We start from the raw sequence: 18,630 nt of genomic DNA, 5'->3' as shown, positions 1-18,630 counted from the left end.
TACTACATATTCAAAGTGCTTATGTATTCCAAAAAAAAAAAAAAAATACCAGGAAGGTAGGCCAGTCCAAGAGGCAAAGAGGATTTTATTGGAAAATAGGTTTGCATATTCTGTTATCTCATCTTGCCGGTATACATACATTAGAAGTTGTGTGATAACTATTAGTTTTGAGTAAAATTATCGTTGTTTTCGATTTTACAGAGTTTTGTATTTTTCGAATGGGTTCAAAGTATTAGTATGATAGTGGGAGTTGCAAACAAATGTCTGGTACAAGTGGGTCATGTCTTGGGATCGACTGGTCTAGATTAATTATTTCTTCCCTCACCAAAGAAATCGACAAGGAAGTGATCAATGGAAATGCAGATTCCTACAACCTCCATGTATCATTGAATAAGCAAGACAGGTTATCCACGCACATTGACCCAGTTTTTTGTAAATAAATTAAGTGATCATGATATGGATGAGCAGTGTGTGGCATTTGTAATTTAACTTGCTGCTTTTCCCCAACTACACAGCTCGATATAATGTTATGATGACAAATGAATTTGCAGTATATCACAGCTTTTGCTCTCGAAATGTTTCTTCTTGGACCAAAAATATTCTCATTACTATGAAGAAACTATTATTCTTATATCTAAGCACAAAACATGCTGTTATCCTCAATCATTCACAATCTAAATCTCTTTAATCTGGAATTTTCTTCCTGTTGATATTAGAACCTGTCGGATGGTAACGTATTTAAAAACTAAAATGCACAATTACCTAATTCAACAGGCTTAGTAAATTAGATTCACTCTTAAATATAATACTCATAAGAAATATTTAATAATTTGAGTTTTTTCAGACTAGTTTACTGAAGTGCTTTTCTCTAAATATGTTGAACAGTGATTATATTTAAACATCTAAATAAATGCATTTTTACTTTATAAATTATATTCCTAAGTAATTATCTTTACATACTGGGTGTTCATTTCAAAGTATGCCATGATGTCACTGTTGTGAGTCAGCGATTTGAAGAGAGTTTCAGCTTTTATGTCAGAGAAATTGCCTATTAATCAAGGCGTTCAATCTGAACTTGAGAACGTGTACAGTATAATTTGAACGTCGTAGCAACAGATGGCGGTCTGTACGGTCTGTGTGCTACCATAACCTCTTTCGAACTGTGTTTTGCACGGGCAAGTCGTACGCAGGGTATTTGTTATCATCCGTTGCATACCGCAACATTCCACAACACAAATCAAATGCTCCGTGTCCATGTTGACTGTCCAAGTTAATGTCAACAAATACGTAAGTAATCATCTTAACCCTCTCGCCATATCCCGACAGTAAGAAAAAAACTCACCTCAGTTCCAAACAGTTCACATTCCTGCCACTACCGGCGTTACCGCACATATTGGTACGTACTTCCAGAGTCCGTGGGTATCCACGGACTCTGCATACTTCAGAATGAACGCCGTACTTGCTAGGCAACTTCTCTCGCATTTAGGTAATACGCCTCTGCGGAAGTGTAGGAAGATTGAATTCTCTAGGCTCATCGGCTAGCCATATGACAGCATACAGCGAACCATGACACATTTTGAACTGAACACGCAGTATATAATGTATTCAGCTTCACTGGTAACTTAGTTAAGTTTCAATAATAGTATTTCGCAATGTATTATTATTATTATTATTATTATTATTATTATTATTATTATTACTTATGCATTTGTATGAAATGTAGATCTGGTTGAGTGTTTGAAAGGCCTTAAGGCCTTAACTCTGTCAAGTAAAATAAAATAAATTATTATTATTATTATTATTATTATTATTATTATTATTATTATTAACTTCAACAGCTCTCTCATGTTTATGGTATAGACTGAATTATAAATGAAATTATCATAGTGACATATTCTTCTGATATATCTGTGACTGGTGCAACATACTTCCATATGTTGTCACACTGACTGATTTCAGAACTTGACACAATTGATCTTCCTACTACCATCGTCCTTCAACTGGATGGGACTCCATAGCATTAATGGACGCCCATTCGAGAATGGCTAAGCATCCAGTTTCTGGAGTGGATAAAATGAGGTTCACTTCTCAACTGACCTCCCCTAAGTTCTGACCGAAGAAGTGCAACAGCTATTCACCATATCTTCAAGACGATCATTCTCAAAATGCTCACATGGGCAAGCAGACGCAAATGGTGGCGAATCCAATGAGTGAACTAAGGGCTTCTATGACATGAGTATGTAACTTATTATTACCAAGTTGTCGTTAATCAATACACCTTCTCGAGTTTAATAAAGTTTTAAACAGATTTCTGCATTTCATTAGTTTGTAATGCAACATACAATGTATCTGATCGTAACTTTTGGTCTCCTTTCTACATTGTTTGAGCTTCTAAATTAAGTTCTAAACACTATGCACATTTGGTGTAAATTCAAAAGCTTACGAGTTAATCTTGCTAAAAACAACATGGTTCTTTTTACAAGGAGAACGAACAGAACATAATTCTTTGATCCGTCTGTTCATCTGTTCATCCATCCATCCGTTCCTCCATTTTTCATCCCTCCATTTGCCCGTCTGTCCGTCCATCCAGCCAACCACCCACCCACCCAATTCAATTTTTAAGCCCTCTCTAGCACAAAATAAAACGTTGGCAAGATCAATTCTAATATAATACAGAAATGAGGCTTGGACTACAAACTCGCAACAGTAGAGATGTGATATTGAGAAAAACAGCTGGATACCTACTCATTCTTGGATTGTAAAAGAAATCTGGACATCCATCCAGCCAACCACCCACCCACCCAATTCAATTTTTAAGCCCTCTCTAGCACAAAATAAAACGTTGGCAAGATCAATTCTAATATAATACAGAAATGAGGCTTGGACTACAAACTCGCAACAGTAGAGATGTGATATTGAGAAAAACAGCTGGATACCTACTCATTCTTGGATTGTAAAAGAAATCTGGACATCTTGGAAGAATTACATGTGGAGTCAATTTTGGGATTTATTCAAGATTACAGACTGAATTGGATTCAGCATGTAGAAAGGATAATAATGGCATGATACTCTAACAGGTGGTGATGACTGCTTGAACAACCCCTATCCTGTACGAATTTGACTCCTATGAGTAATCCTCGTACACATGAAAATCTCATTGTACTTACATTTTCATCCACAACAAGATGTATTCCTTCTCCACCAGCTGGAAAGATATAATGCTGAAGTGGAACAGGTCGGTAATCTGTGTACACAACATGACAGGGCTGATGATGCAGATGTGTCACCCATTCTGCAAACTGTCGAGCATTAGGGATAGTGGCAGACAGGAACACATAGTGCACATTGTCAGGGAGGAGAATGAGAGTCTCCTCCCACACGACTCCCCGTTCCTTGTCTCTCATGTAGTGAATTTCATCAAACACAACCCAACCAACTTCACGCATCACTTCTGAGCCTCTGTAGAGCATGTTTCGTAGAATCTATATAGACAAAGTAACAACTTCTTAAGACATCCAAGTCAAAATATTATTCTATCTTGGAGTTTGCATGCCAGAGTACAGTACAAAATTGATTACAATGTTAATATATTAATTCTAATATTTCAGTAAACATTTGTAATGTTGTTAATTTATCTGAAATGTTGACACAAAAATTTGCACCTGACAAAAAAAATAAAAACATTATCCTAACATATTTTATGCCCTAGTCTCGAAAATAAAGTCCATTCTTGATATCCCCTAAAGTTTTAAAGACACTCTGTTATTTACATTTATACAAGCAACAGTGCACTCAGCATGGCAAACCACATGTTTTGCACACATTGTAAAGAGTCCAAACATCTATCTATTGTATACTTATTTTTATGGTATACAGAGTATTGCAAAACTCCATACTCAAACTTCTAGGGATGGTAGAGGAGCCCAAAACAAAGATTTTCGTTAAATAACCATAGATCAGAAACCAATAGTTACTTCAGTCATCACCTTCGAATGCAGACACAGTTACGTCAGTCGTCATTTTCGAATGCATTGCTGAGTAGAAACAAGCATCTCTGCACATCACAAACACGTCACAATCAGACTGCACACAGCTTTTATGTGGCACATTCAGTGAACAATGGATTGGCTGGGGTGGGCCCATTGCATGGTCTGCTCATTCTCCTGACCTTATCCCACTCGATTTTTTTGTGTGGGGACATTTAAAGAGTTTAATGTATGAAACGTCAATTGTGTCGGAGAAGGACCTCATTGCTCGGATTCTTGTAGCTGCCAATCACTTACAACATCAACATGGAGTATTTCAACGCATTAGAGATGCACGGTTATGTCATTGTACATCATGTATTGAAGCAGGAGGCCGCACATTTGAACAATACATGTAAGCAAAATGTCACCTAAACCATTTTAAATGGTTACCACACTCTCAATGTCTGTCAGCAATGTGTGTGTTCGAAGGTGATGATTAACGTAACTATTGCTTTCTGACCTATGGTTATATAACAAAAAAATCTTTGTTTTGGTTTCCTCAACCATCCCTAGAAGTTTGAGTATGGAGTTTTGCAACATTAGAGGTTTGGGATTGTAGGGGTGGCACTAAATAACAGCTTTCAATAAACTAGAGTTTCGGTTAAGTATTTTGGACGAAATTCTCTGAAAATGTACATGAGAGGGAAGTCAGTGAAATTTGGTTACAAACTTTGGATGCTCTGCAGTCATGATGGGTACCCATTCTGGATTATACCCTATCAAGGCCAAAAAGAGAAAAATACAACCCCACTTTCCATGAGGATATTAGAGTTCCTCTGTTTGGTAATTGACAAATTAGAACATCACGCTATCTCCATGGACAATTTTTTCACGTCATTTGATCTGGTTGCACAAATGAAACACAGAGGATATTGTGTTACTGGTACTGTAAGAGAGAACCATGTAGCAAATGCCCTTTGAAATCATGATCAACCTTAGTAAAAAGGAAAGAGGAGCTTAAGACAAATTTTTCGACAAAATCAATGGGTTGGGGCTGTACACTGGAATGACAACAAAGTGGTTACTGTACTTATTTATTTGCTTTTAAATTATTTTATATGTAAGTTTTTGTGTGGTTTCGTTATTTTTGTCTTAATGATTATTTAATTTATTATTCGTTCAGAATAATAAGTTTTGTAAATTTATGGGAGTTTGATTTGGTAATTTTTATTTATTATTGGTAAAATATGTGCCAGCACTTAAAATTTTGAATCTCTTGATGTAGAAGGTGAGGTGCAACGCCGATCAAAGGATTCTAAAATCAGTATTCCAATCTCTGCCTACATAAAATAATACAATAAACACAAAAATGGAGTGGATCTCTTTGATTCCTAATGGCAGCTTATTAACTGCTTAGATACAATGATTGTAGCTGTATAGGATTGCTGAACTCGGGACCCACAATTTGCTGATGTTCCACAGACAGTAAAATTTGCTGTAATTTCTAGAATGCATTTGTTGTGAGAGTATTCTGATCTTACAGACTTGCTACGTACATTTTATCAATTTGACACAAAGACCTAGGACTGGTCCACAGTTGAAGAAAAAATTCCTTCAGGATATTAGATATGACAAATTAGGGCACATGATTGGAAAGAATCCCTCTGGAAAATTGGGATGGTGCCACAAGAGAAAACCAACTACAATTTGTATAAAATGTAAAAGAGGTCTCTGTGTTGAACCATACCATAAACTGTAGTGACTAAAAAGTGTCAAAAGTAAAATTTGAGACATGTCCATCCTTTTTTGTACTAGGAATTTGGTGTTGTTGCATTCTATTATTAGTATTTTTATAAAATGATAAAATCATATGTTTTTTCTTAAAATAATTAAATTACATATGCATTATGTATGCAATTTCAATGTGTGATGTTACTCTGAAAAATATTATTGAAATTCGAAATATATTATTACGAGGGGGATCCAGGAAATAACGACCGTTCGTGCATACCCGCCGCGCAGCTGACTCCCCTTCCTTGTTTGAAGGTCAACTGGCTTCCTTAACATGTGTTCTCATAATGTTGTGAGTACTGGTTGCAACAAGTCGCCATTGTGCATTTTGTATTACTTCAAAATGAACGACGTGACTGATAATCCCGCTGACTGTGAGGTGAGGAGTGTGATTCGATTTTTGAATGCCCGACATTTGAAACCTGCAGAAATTTACCGGCAATTGAAAGAAGTGTATGTTGATACTGTAATGAATGAAATAAATGTGAGAAAATGGTGCGAAATGTTCAACAATGGGCGAACAAATGTCCACGATGAAACTCGACCCGGACGCCCATCACTCATCACAGAAGACCTGAAGACTAAAGTGAACGACAGAATCTTGCAAGACAGGCGCACATCACTCGACGAATTGCATATGGCCTTTCCTGACATTTCTCGTTCTTTGATTGGTGAAACTGTGTCGCAACATCTTGGCTACCACAAAATCTGTGCACGATGGGTTCCACGGCAACTGAGTGACCAACACAAAACTCAGAGAATGGCCTCAGCATTGACATTCTTGATGCGATATCACACAGATGGAGACGCCTTTCTTGATCAAATTGTCACTGGTGATGAGACCTGGGTGTCTCACAACACCCCAGAGACCAAGCGCCAATCACGTCAGTGGCATCATCCCTCATCACCCAAGAAACCGAGAAAATTCAAACAGACTCTCTCAACACAAAAAGTCATGGCTACTGTCTTTTGCTGGATTTCATGCCAAAAGGCACTACGATCAATGCAAATCGTTATTGTGAGACTTTACGAAAACTACGGCGAGCCATCCAAAACAAGAGGTGAGGAATGCTTTCGAGAGGAGTTGTGCTTCTTCACAACAACGCCCGCCCGCACACTGCTGCTTCAACTCGAGAGTTGCTGAATCAATTCGGTTGGGAAATCTTTGATCATCTGCCCTATAGTCCAGATCTTGCTCCTAGCGATTTTCACCTTTTCACTAAGCTGAAAGACTTTCTGGGTGGTACACGTTTTGGAAGTGATGAAGAGTTGAAGAAGACAGTGAACACCTGGCTTAATGAACTGGCGGCAGAGGAGTATAACACGGGAATTCTAAAGCTAGTGAACAGATACGACAAATGTTTAAATGTAGGTGGTGATTATGTAGAGAAGTAAAGGAAGCTTCAGTTATGTAACAGACTTTGTTTTTTCAAATAAATATATATTTTTTTTAATTATTACAACAAAACGGTCGTTATTTCCTGGATCCCCCTCGTACATAATATGATCCCAATGTCCTATACATATGACAGTCTTTCTCGTTCCACTCATTTATGAAATTTGAAGTTTTTCTGTTTTTCTGTCCCAATATAACCTAAACAATAAAATTTATATACATTAAGATCACTTTGAGAGAGGAACATAGATTAAGGGTGTTTGAGAATAAGATTCTTAGGAAAATATTTGTGGCTAAGAGGGATGAAGTTATAGGAGAATGAAGAAAGTTACACAACGCAGAACTGCATGTATTGTATTCTTCACCTGACATAATTAGGAACATTAAATCCAGACGTTTAAGGTGGGCAGGGCATGTACTCGTAGCACGTATGGGCGAATCCAGAAATGCATATAGAGTGTTAGTTGGGAGACTGGAGGGAAAAAGACCTTTGGGGAGGCCGAGAAATAGATGGGAGGATAATATTAAAATGGATTTGAGAGAGATGGGATATGATGATAGGGACTGGAATAATCTTGCACAGGATAGGGACCGATGGCGGGCTTATGTGAGAGCGGCAATGAACTTGCAGGTTCCTTAAGAGCTATTTGTATTTGTGTATATATATATATATATATATATATATATATATATATATATCAGACATCAAACTAATTTAAGAATAGACTAACGAAACATTTTTCTAACAATTCTTGTTAACAATAATAGCTCTTTCAGGTTTCTCAATGTTTAATAGTTTTATATATATATATCACAGAATAAGTATTTAAATTATCTCATTATTATTATTATTATTATTATTATTATTATTATTATTATTATTATTATTATTATCACTATTTCTTACTAATGTTTATTATTGTCACACTAACAATACTTATCCAACTTTCATTATTTACTTTCATGTTGTTTTATGGTCTAGATATTGATTTAATAACTATGTAACCAATTGTATTCAATTAATTCAATTAGAAGTAGTCTGGCTGGCCGAGGCCTACTGACCTTAGCTCTGCCAGATTAAATAAATAAATAAATAAATAAATAAATTATTATTATTATTATTATTATTATTATTATTATTATTATTATTATTATTATTATATATTACATTGTATATACATTAAGATCATTTTTAATTTTATCATCATATTCTGGGTCTACCTCTGACTGAGGTTCTGGCTGATATGTACATCTATTATCAGGCAGAACATCTCACTTGACGATGTGTCAGAGAGCGAAAAATTCTTTGTATACATCTCAAACCTGATTAGTGAAACATGTTACTAGTCAGCGATGTATGCAATGGAGGGGGAAAGGAACTGGCCATCCTATCCCATTATCTCCTGGCCTATTGCTTCATTAGTGATGAATTGGTGGTGTCCAGACCTGTCTTCGGACAGCTGACTAAACATTCTATGTCTAAATGGGTTAAGCTATGATTGACAGGTGATTAGTGTAAACTGATGTTCTTGTCTTCTTGCTCTACAACTTGATAAAAGCAATAATACTGTAAGTACAACTATGCACAAATCTCTCCATAATAGCTTTCATCCTTGAAAACACAGCTTAAGGGACCATTTATTTTCACAGACTGTGGAAAGGACATACTGTATTATATTCGAGTAATGATTCACATGCACTTAACCAGCATTTGTTCGTATTGGGTTGAGGGAAAACCCCGGAAAAACCTCAACCAGGTAACTTGCCCTGACCGGGATTCGAACCCGGGCCATTTGGTTTTGCGGCCAGATGCGCTGACCGTTACTCTACAGGTGTGGACTTAATTATTTATGGAACTGTCAAAGCTCAGCTTTTCATTACTCTAGATTACTACCAGTTCACTTTCAAAGATTGTGCGTGATTACTGGTTATTCAGACATCAGTGTTTTCAATGTTGTATATTTATGAATTTTAAATTTAAATGAAAGAAATGTGGAAAGGTGACAGAAAAACAGTGTTTTGTAAGAAATGTGGAAAATCTTTCAGTTATAGTGGAAGCACAAGTAGTTCCCAATATGAGTATCATCTTAAACATGTTCATCCTTCCCTTTCTACATCTACTAACGTTTCTACTTCCAGTTCATCATCTCAATCAACATTGGAGCACCTAACTGTGAAGCCTGTATTCTGTGTTAAAGAAACTGAAATAATGAATAAACTTGTGAAATAATGTCAACGTATTGACGTATTTGACTGAAGCAAAAAGATGTGACTGTAAATAAATGTAAACTGGAAATATTTTTTTTTCAAATTGTTTTGTATATTTCATCAGTATGAACCATTTCTTAACATAATTATTTGCAACATACATAAATAATTTTAAAATATTTGCAAAAACGTATCTTCTTATTTATAGCATATAGAATTAATATAAAATTATATTTTATCTTTTCGTTCAAACTTAAAAACTCTGTTTAAAATAGATTAAAATTTGATTAACCAGTCAATTAATCGATTAAAGATATCCAGTTAAGAGATAAATTTTAGCCAATCAACAGTTTTAATTATTATTACATGTTACTAATGTCCTATGCCACAGTGTCATGGTCTAAGGCATCATGTTGTCGTCCGCCGGTCTCCATTGACATCCCTCTGATGTGTCATCGAGGTGGAGATAGGAGAAATGGGCATAACGGGACAAGATGAGCCAAAGCTTAAGAGGGAATGTTGTACCAATGTTAGGCCCCATGTTGGGCGCCAATTGTCGTGCGCCGGTCTCCGTTGATGTCCCTCTGGCATGTTGTCGACATGTGGAGAGGGGAAACAGAAGCGATGGGATAAGAAGGTCGAAGCTTGTTGGGAAGGTGATGATGCAACGAGGTTAGGCCCCACGTTGGGCGCCAATTGTTGTGTACCGGTCTCTGTTGATGTCCCTCTGGCGTGTCGTCGATGTGTATAGAGAGGAAACAGGAGAGACGGGACAAGAAACCTGTAGCTTGTAGGTAGAGTAATGATGCGAGATTATAATGAAGATAAGGAAAAACTGTTTTAAATAATATTTGTTTATTAATAAAAAGAAAAAGGTTAAGATATTTCCCCTTTGGTTCTAGACGTAGAGAAAACAGTGTATCGATAAAAAAATGGTAACTTATAAATTCGTCCTGATGCTTTGATACAAGGAGAATTATGATGTATGATAATAAAGTAAGATTTGTGTGAGAGGTACATAGGTGTAACGGGAGTGCCTGGGGGAAATTGGCTTGCTCTGATGTACGATGTGGGGGCGAAGGATAACGAGAGAGATGGAATTGTGTAGATGGTTAGTTCTCTTGGTCGAGTGATCTAACAAGCCGTAGCTCGCGACTTTCGTATGGCGAGAACAAGCTCCTTGGAGTCGAGGGATCAACACACCGTAGTATGCGACTTTCCGACACCAGGAGCAGAGAAACAGTAGACTCTAGTGTTCGAGGATCAGCGCAGCTCAGCTCGCGACTTACCGATTCTAGAGGGGGTTGAGGAGAGGGTTGGAGTTTCACAAGCCGGGGAATGAACTATCAAGGGCAGGAGAATAAGAAAGCGGAAGTCTGTGGTTTAGGTAGGAGAAATATAATGATGATTATAGAGTAAGTAACAGGTGAGAGAGATACAGTATGTGTATGTAGAACAAAGGAGACAGAGCGCAGAGGGCTCTCTGTTCCTGAGGTGGTGGCTGTGTATAAACACGTCTGAATGAAAGAAAAATGGCGTAAGCCAGGTCAGAAAACTGTTGCTCGTGACAGAGGACGCGTTAGAACGGTCTCCTTGCCAGCAAGTGAATGTCTTAGGAAACTTTAGCCTCGCCTTTATATACCCAATTAAGACGCGCGCCACGCCTTTCCCCCCTCAGAGTGGCTTTGAACTAAATGATGCTACTGACGTCACAGCACCCGCGAAAAACATTGTGTCTCTACCGGCTCTAGCTCTCTTAGTTTTGGTCATGTGGTCATCAGACTGCTAGGTGCCATGGTTCCACCCTCCTCAGCAACTAGAGCGCGAAAGTGAGCATATCCGGTTTTAAGATGAGAGAAGAAAAGCAGCAGGTCTCGTATTCCGAAGGAACACGCAGGCAGTTTATGTGAACTTTACAACAATGTCTTACAGAATGCGTGCTTCATGGGAAATAAATTTCTGTGAGCCAGCTGTAACAGTTAAGGGGATCACTGCGCTAACCACATCATGATGATCATTCTGCTAAGGTATGTGGACATGAGGTCAGCAATCAGCCTTGACCATCTATAGCCTATCATGCACAAGATTATTATTATTATTATTATTATTATTATTATTATTATTATTATTATTATTATTATTATTATTATTATTTTCTGCTGTGGAATGTGGAATACTGAAAGAGATAATCAGGTACTGAATATTATTGTGTACATACATGTAGTACAACTATATTATAAAACTTCAGCCACATATTAAATTAGTGTAATAATAGACACTGCACATAAACAGAATATTAACATAAATATTAAACACTTACTTCAGTAGTCATAATAAGGCATGTTGCAGATGGGTTTATGGTCACATCACCAGTCACGAGTCCCACATCTTTAAACTCTTCATAGAATTCTCGGTATTTCTGATTGCTAAGGGCTTTGATTGGTGTTGTGTAGATGACTCGCTGTTTATCACGGAATGACATTGCAATACTGTACCTAGAATTAAAATGTAAAAGGTCTTCCTGATATGTTTAGTAATTATCTGATATTGAAAAATCACTGAATTTAGATTCTGTTATATTAAAGTCTTAATGGCATTCAATGATACTCTACATAAGGAAAAGCTGAAGTATAGTTACAAAAATATTCAAGTTTATTATATGAATTACAGTAACATAAAACCAAATGATTATACTTTAACTACACATTGATATAATGGAAGAATACATGCATACATACATACATATATATACATATACATATACATATATACATACCAAACCTCATCAATACAAGAATTTCTTTTCAACAGAGTAATGTCGCACCATTTTTATTTATTAATATACTTGGTCTTAACTTAATTGTACCTTTCCTTCCAGTGAGGTGTCTGTCGTAGATGTATAGTTTATAAAGAGATGGTACCAAAAAATTCAGAATGGCGCAAAATTACTGATCCTCTTAATATTTAACTTCAAACATTAATACACTCCTTTTATTCTCCGTGCAAAAAGTAAAAAAAACTCTAGAGAAGAAAAATTCGCTCCAGTGCCGGAGATCGAACCCGGGTCCTTGGTTCTACGTACCAAGTGCTCTAACCATTGAGTTATGCCGAAGTTCAATCCATAGCACCTGATCGAATCTCTCTCCTCCAGTGTTTTTCCCTTTGTGGCCTGATTCCAAGTTGACATGTATGTTGACATTTTTATATTACGTCAACTGCCATTATACAAGGAGCGCACTCAGTTAAGTGACTTGGTGGCTGGGATTCCACAGTAATATGCACTGTTGCTCGAATAATTTACATGAAGATTAATTTGTCGGTCCTACAGAATACGTCTGTTATGGTAACAACTAATAGACGTATTCTGTAGGACCAAAAAATTAATCTTTACATGACGTATTCTGTAGGACTAAAAAATTAATCTTTACATGACGTATTCTGTAGGAGCAAAAAATTAATCTTTACGTGACGTATTCTGTAGGACCAAAATATTAATATTTATGTAGTTTATTCGAGCAACAGTGCATATTACTGTGGAATCCTAGCCATTAAGTCACTCAACTGAGTGTGCTCCTTGTACAATGGCAGTTGACTTTATATAAAAATGTCAACATATATGAGTCATTCCATGTCAAATCGAACACCTACGAAACATGACAACTTAGTATTTGCTCCAATTTTTTTTATATATTCTATTGATGAAATTAAATAACCCATGTGTAATATTTTCGAGTTGACACAATTATTAAGTCATTTATTAAATGTTACTTTTTCCGTAAATTAGGGTGCAATGTATTATGAAAATAGTTATATTGAAGATTCTATAAATCATAGATAATCCGTATTTAAATAATTTTAAAGTGCAATAATTGTAGTACTATCTACTAATTTTAAGTGTTCAATCAAAACATAAAATGAGCCCCTTTTAGGGGGTTATATTTTTAAAATACGTTTTTATATATCTGGGGCCTACTTCTAAAAGGGTAAAAAATATCATTATATTGTTTGAAATGTTTTACGTAGAACTCCGTTGGTATTAGAATGCTATTCGAATAAGAAGTCGCTGTGCAAATAATTTATTGATGGTGTGTTCGGGTCGGATTGAGTGAGACCGCGTGCCGGAGCATACAGCTGCGATAGCCGCAGCGAGAGGAAGTAATACATTATCAGTGGTGCAGTGTTACTATAAGTAAATAAACAGATAACCTCTAGTTCTAAAAGCACGTAATGTCCCTTCAACACTTAGTAGTTTCCCTTTAATTTATCTAACAATAATTCCTAAGTCTTTCAGAGTAGGTATCGTGTTGTGTGCATGTGAGTCATTCCACGTCAAATCAAACACCTCTATACAAAACGTGACCATTTAGTATTTGCTTAAATCTTCTAAAATATGTTCTGCAGATCAAAATAAGAGGTCTGTAATTTTTTCTGGGATCATACTTCAATATTTTACTATTTATACTCTTTTAATTATATGACAAATTCATGCACAATGCAGTAGGAAAATGCTCATTGTTAAGATTCTATGCATCATAGACTTTGAGTGTTGGTGTCATTTGAAATGGGAACAAATGGAATATTATATTAATTGATTTACTGATGGAGTTGTTTCAGAGGGTCACTTTTTAAACAATTTTTTTTTATAACAGCTTACTTTAAAAATGCAAACAAATAATTATATTTTACTTAGAACTATGCTGATTTCAGATTGGTTTCGAGTAAGAAGTAACTTTAAAAATAAAATATTGAAGATGTGTGAGAGCTTAGTGATGATTGAGAATCGCCAATAATGAAGAAAAAATTACAGTAGCGTGCAAATTAATCCGAACACGACATACTTTTACATTTTCTGTCATTGTTGGCCTCACAGCTGCTCATACCGCTTTAATTGACATCTGTAGTACGTGTAATTCCATTGTTGAAGGTCTGTCATTATTTTTTTTTTATAATATGTGACATTTTGCCTGTCGTTTTGTACTTATAAGCATTTCAGTTGTGTTGAAGACTTAATACTGCAATCCTGTGTACATTCTGTCGTCTTCACAAATGGATACAACTCCACGAAAACGGTCTAAAATTATAACATTAGCAGAGCATTCTTCTATGACACAGAGACAAATCGCTGCAGAATGTCACATCGGTTTGGCTACTGTTAATTCGATCATAAAACGATACAGGGAGACTGGATCCATCACACCCCAGAAAAAAGGAAACTGTGGCCGGAAAAGGAAGACTTCACCTGCAGATGATCGTTTAATTGTCAGGAAAAGTAAATTAAATCCTAGACTAACTGCTGTCGACTTAACCCGCGAGTTAATGGCTACCACTGGGGCGAATATTCACGTCACAACAGTGCGGCGTACGCTTTTGGAAGCTGGACGAAGGGCTCGTAAGCATATTAAGAAGCAACTGCTAACCCCTGTTATGTGCAAAAGACGCTTAATGTGGGCAAAATTACATCAACACTGGACAGTGAATGACTGGAAGAATGTACTTTTTTCCGATGAGTCTCCTTTCGAGGTCCATGGCCACCATGTTTCTTACGTACTGTAAATTTATTCCAACTCAACAATGTAATTTTATTATGTCAACAATAATTATCACTCTTTACAATTTAATTTCACTCCCGTCAACAATGGATTTGCTCTCCACACAGTAACACAGTATTCGTTAGTGCACTCCACTGACAATGACAATTTACTTGGACTATTACGAACAACAATGAACTGTTAATCTTAACTAATATTCACAAAGCACTATTTACAACACAGAACTGTCAGTTGTCAGTTCACAGCTCGTTTGTCTTGGCTAGTTCTACTGACTCAGTCACTCGCGTTCACAGAATCTCGAACCCCAGACCTTCAGAGACGATCCGCTGAACTTCGAACTCAGGTCCCCCAACTGCGGTCCACTGCACTCGAACTCCGGGCTTCAGGCTCCACAGTTACGGACACAACTCAAGTCGCGCTCTGGTCTCGAAGCTGGCTTCACTACTACACAAGACTAACTCGCTTACTGTCCAAATCTGCTTGTAACAACACTGGCTTACTGACTGACTGACGTTCATTTGCGTCTTCTCTTTTATAACCAAACTATAGTTTCTGGAGAGTTCGCGAAAGATTCCACTCTCGAATAATCTGGATTTCCACTTCGACGGACTTCTGCACGATTCGGGAGGGTCCGTCCCCCCCTTCACTCCGCACGTAGCAGTTTGCTTCCTTCCACTCTCGGCAAGCACCAGATGCGCGCGTAACCTCCCTTCGCCGCGTCGCCGTAGAACACCGCCCCTCTACCCTCTCAGCATCCAGACGCTCCCCTCGCCGCCACACCTAAGCAACCAACGGACACACGTTCGAACCCCGGTGTAGCTGTCACAGTACGGAAAGGATCCGAAAAAGTAACAGCAGCTCATCTCCAACAAGCACCCAAATACCCCCCTAAAGTAATGTTTTGGGGTTGTTTTACACATGAAGGGCCTGGAGCATTAATACCTATCAAGGGAATGATGAATTCTGACAAATATATTCACTTATTGGAAACCAGAATCGTACCCCAGCTGCAAAAATCATTTCCAGATGGCAGAGGTGTGTTCCAACAAGACCTGGTACCATGCCATACGTCTCGAAAAACTACAGAATTCTTCAACAAGAAGAATATTCAGGTACTCCCCTGGCCAGGCAACTCACCCGACATCAACCCCATTGAGAACTTGTGGTCAATTTGCAAAAGAAGAATGCAAAAAATGGATTGTTCTACAAAGGAGAAGATGATTTCTGCCCTCATTGGTGTATGGTTTCGCGATGAAGAAATGAAGAATATTTGTGGGAAATTAGTGGAATCCATGCCAAATCATCTCAGAGCTGTTATTAGGAACAAGGGAGGCCACATAGATTACTGAGGTATGTCTTAGATCCTTTTTTTTATCCCGTTTGAGTGTTTTTGCATAAGTAATTACGTTGTTCGGATTAATTTGTACGCTACTGAATCTATAAAAATATCCAAAACAAAAAATGCAGAAAGTTACAGATACACTTAAACATAAAATATTTCATATCACAGAAGACTCAACTTCAGCTGAAAATTCAAATAATTTCGATACAATACAGAAACTGTTAGATTTCTTCCATGAAACAGACGGCAGAAATCTCAAAATACAAATATTAACATTTTTGAAAGTTGGTCCTACAGTAAAATTCAACAGCATTTTAATATCACCACTCACATGATACGAATTACTAAACAAGCAGCAGCAGAAAAGAGGATTTTGGCTACTCCTAATCCTAAATCGGGAAAAAGTTTGGGAACATTTATAGTAGAGAAGGTTGTTCAATTTCATAACTCTGATGATGTGAGGATGGTTATGGCAGACAAAAAGAATTGTGTTTCAGTTAAAGAAGATGGAAAGAGAGTTCAAAAACAGAAAAGATTAATACTATGTAATCTTAAGAAAACTTACCAGTGTTTCAATATACTTATATCAAAATAGGTTTTTCAGAATTTTCAAACTCAGACCAAAGGAATGTGTACTCCCTGGAATAAGTGGCACGCACTCAGTTTGTGTCTATGTTCATCATGAAAATGTTAAATTATTTATTTATTTATTTATTTAACCTGGTAGAAATAAGGCCATCAGACCTTCTCTTCCCCTCTACCCTCTCTGTTTGATGGAATTAATAATATTATTTATAATATTCCTTTTAAATTTTTACCATTAGTGAATACAAATAACATAGTCATATTTTCTACTCAAGATACCAACAAGCAAAAGTGGTACGAGGTATCTTACAACTTAATTCTTTTGTTCCACTCACAAAATCTCAGGCTATAATAAAGAACTATTCACTGCGAAGTGAGAGTAAAGTGGTGGACATTAAATAGAATTGGTTGTAGGTGATTAGTTTTAAAAGTGTAGTGTTGTGTAAACTGTAGTTATTCTTACAAGTGTATATTTTACAAAAACAATATTTAAATACAGTACTATATTACATAAATTACGTGAAAGAGTGATATTCTGACCATAGAACACTGTAAAGTGGACACACGACTCTCATCCAGAGCTGCACCTGCACATCATCTTGCAACAGTACTTATACAGCCAGCGAACTCAAGACGCGCAGCTTGGTGAATCATTTAATTATTCTTCAACGGCTCAGAGTAGTATTCTGATTTTTTTAAGGGTGGTTAAAATAATTTAAATGTATTTAAGGATTTTTTTCTGTAATTTTAAAGTAAGCCGCTGCCATTAAAACATATTTTTATGTGTTTAAATGTCTTTTAAAACAAAGTTAACAAACTTATGACGAAGTGCATCAACATCGGTTAAAAACGCAGTAATCATAGATTACGAAATGACGGTTAAACAGTAACCGTGGTTAAAATGTAATTTCTGTGCACCCTTCATAATCACCGATTACTTAAACATAGTTAGCTGACACTTCATTTAACCAGAGCAAAGTCTATGATGGTACACTGTTTCTACAAAATAACTAAAGGAAAGCATTCATACCACAGCAAAGATAATAGTCAACATCTAAAAACGACTGCGCTCACTCCGTTCTACATCGAAGTGAACATGTCCTACATTTTCGCGTTGCATTTCTTTGTTTTTCATTGCTGTTAGGTTAAAATCGTACAAAATAGAAAACTGAATGCAAAAATGATTATATCCCAATGTGAGGTTAAGTATCGATAGACTTACTTAATAGATTTAAATATATTATATAATAAAGAAGGAATATCCATAAAGGAAAAGGATGCAGAAGATTAGTAGAAATGTGTGTATGACCCAAGATCCCATTTACACCAGGTTACTGTTCATTATCCTAAGATCCATCCATAACCTCTCTTTGTTCAGCCAGTGACATAGAGAAAGAGATATTCAAGTATTCCCTCTTAAAATACAGAAAATAACAGTTACATAGAATCTTAACATAAGGAGCTGATCAATAGAAGAAATATGACTGTTTTTGAGTTATTGCAAGTGAGCCATTTGTAGATTTTGATAAACAAAATCCCTCCTGAAATTTTCTGTCACCTAATTCCTCGTAAAGATTCTCTCTTTCTACTAAAGAAACTTCACGCCCACGCTCTATCCAAATAATTCAAGTACTGTACAATAATAATCGTCTTCGAAGTAAACATCTGTGGCTCTGGCCGCCATTTTGCTTTACTTGCTCTACTAATCACTGGTTATCTCCTTTAACCGCTCAAAAATGGCCGGTTATAGATTACTGTGGTTAACCTCCTATTTAAGTCATAAACGAGGTC

General features: G+C 36.6%; 1 protein-coding gene across 5 annotated transcripts in view; it reads right to left on the bottom strand.

The window, feature by feature from the left end:
* Window positions 1–18,630, bottom strand: part of Mtr4 (exosome RNA helicase Mtr4) — a 352,727-nt gene that overhangs the window by 232,194 nt on the left and 101,903 nt on the right. For 4 of the 5 annotated variants that reach the window (XM_069828330.1, XM_069828332.1, XM_069828329.1 and 1 more), the window contains 2 exons: window positions 11,684–11,858; window positions 3,168–3,482 (listed from right to left, as the gene is read on the bottom strand). In XM_069828330.1, coding sequence (XP_069684431.1) covers window positions 3,168–3,482; window positions 11,684–11,858 — 490 coding nt within the window. The remainder of the gene's footprint in view (window positions 1–3,167; window positions 3,483–11,683; window positions 11,859–18,630) is intronic. The other variant, XM_069828331.1, reaches the window with a different exon arrangement.

This window comes from Periplaneta americana, chromosome 6, assembly GCF_040183065.1.
Source record: "Periplaneta americana isolate PAMFEO1 chromosome 6, P.americana_PAMFEO1_priV1, whole genome shotgun sequence".
NCBI lineage: Eukaryota > Metazoa > Arthropoda > Insecta > Blattodea > Blattidae > Periplaneta > Periplaneta americana.
The sequence above is the reverse complement of the archived record's forward strand: the minus strand, read 5'-3'. Positions and strand labels throughout refer to the sequence as shown.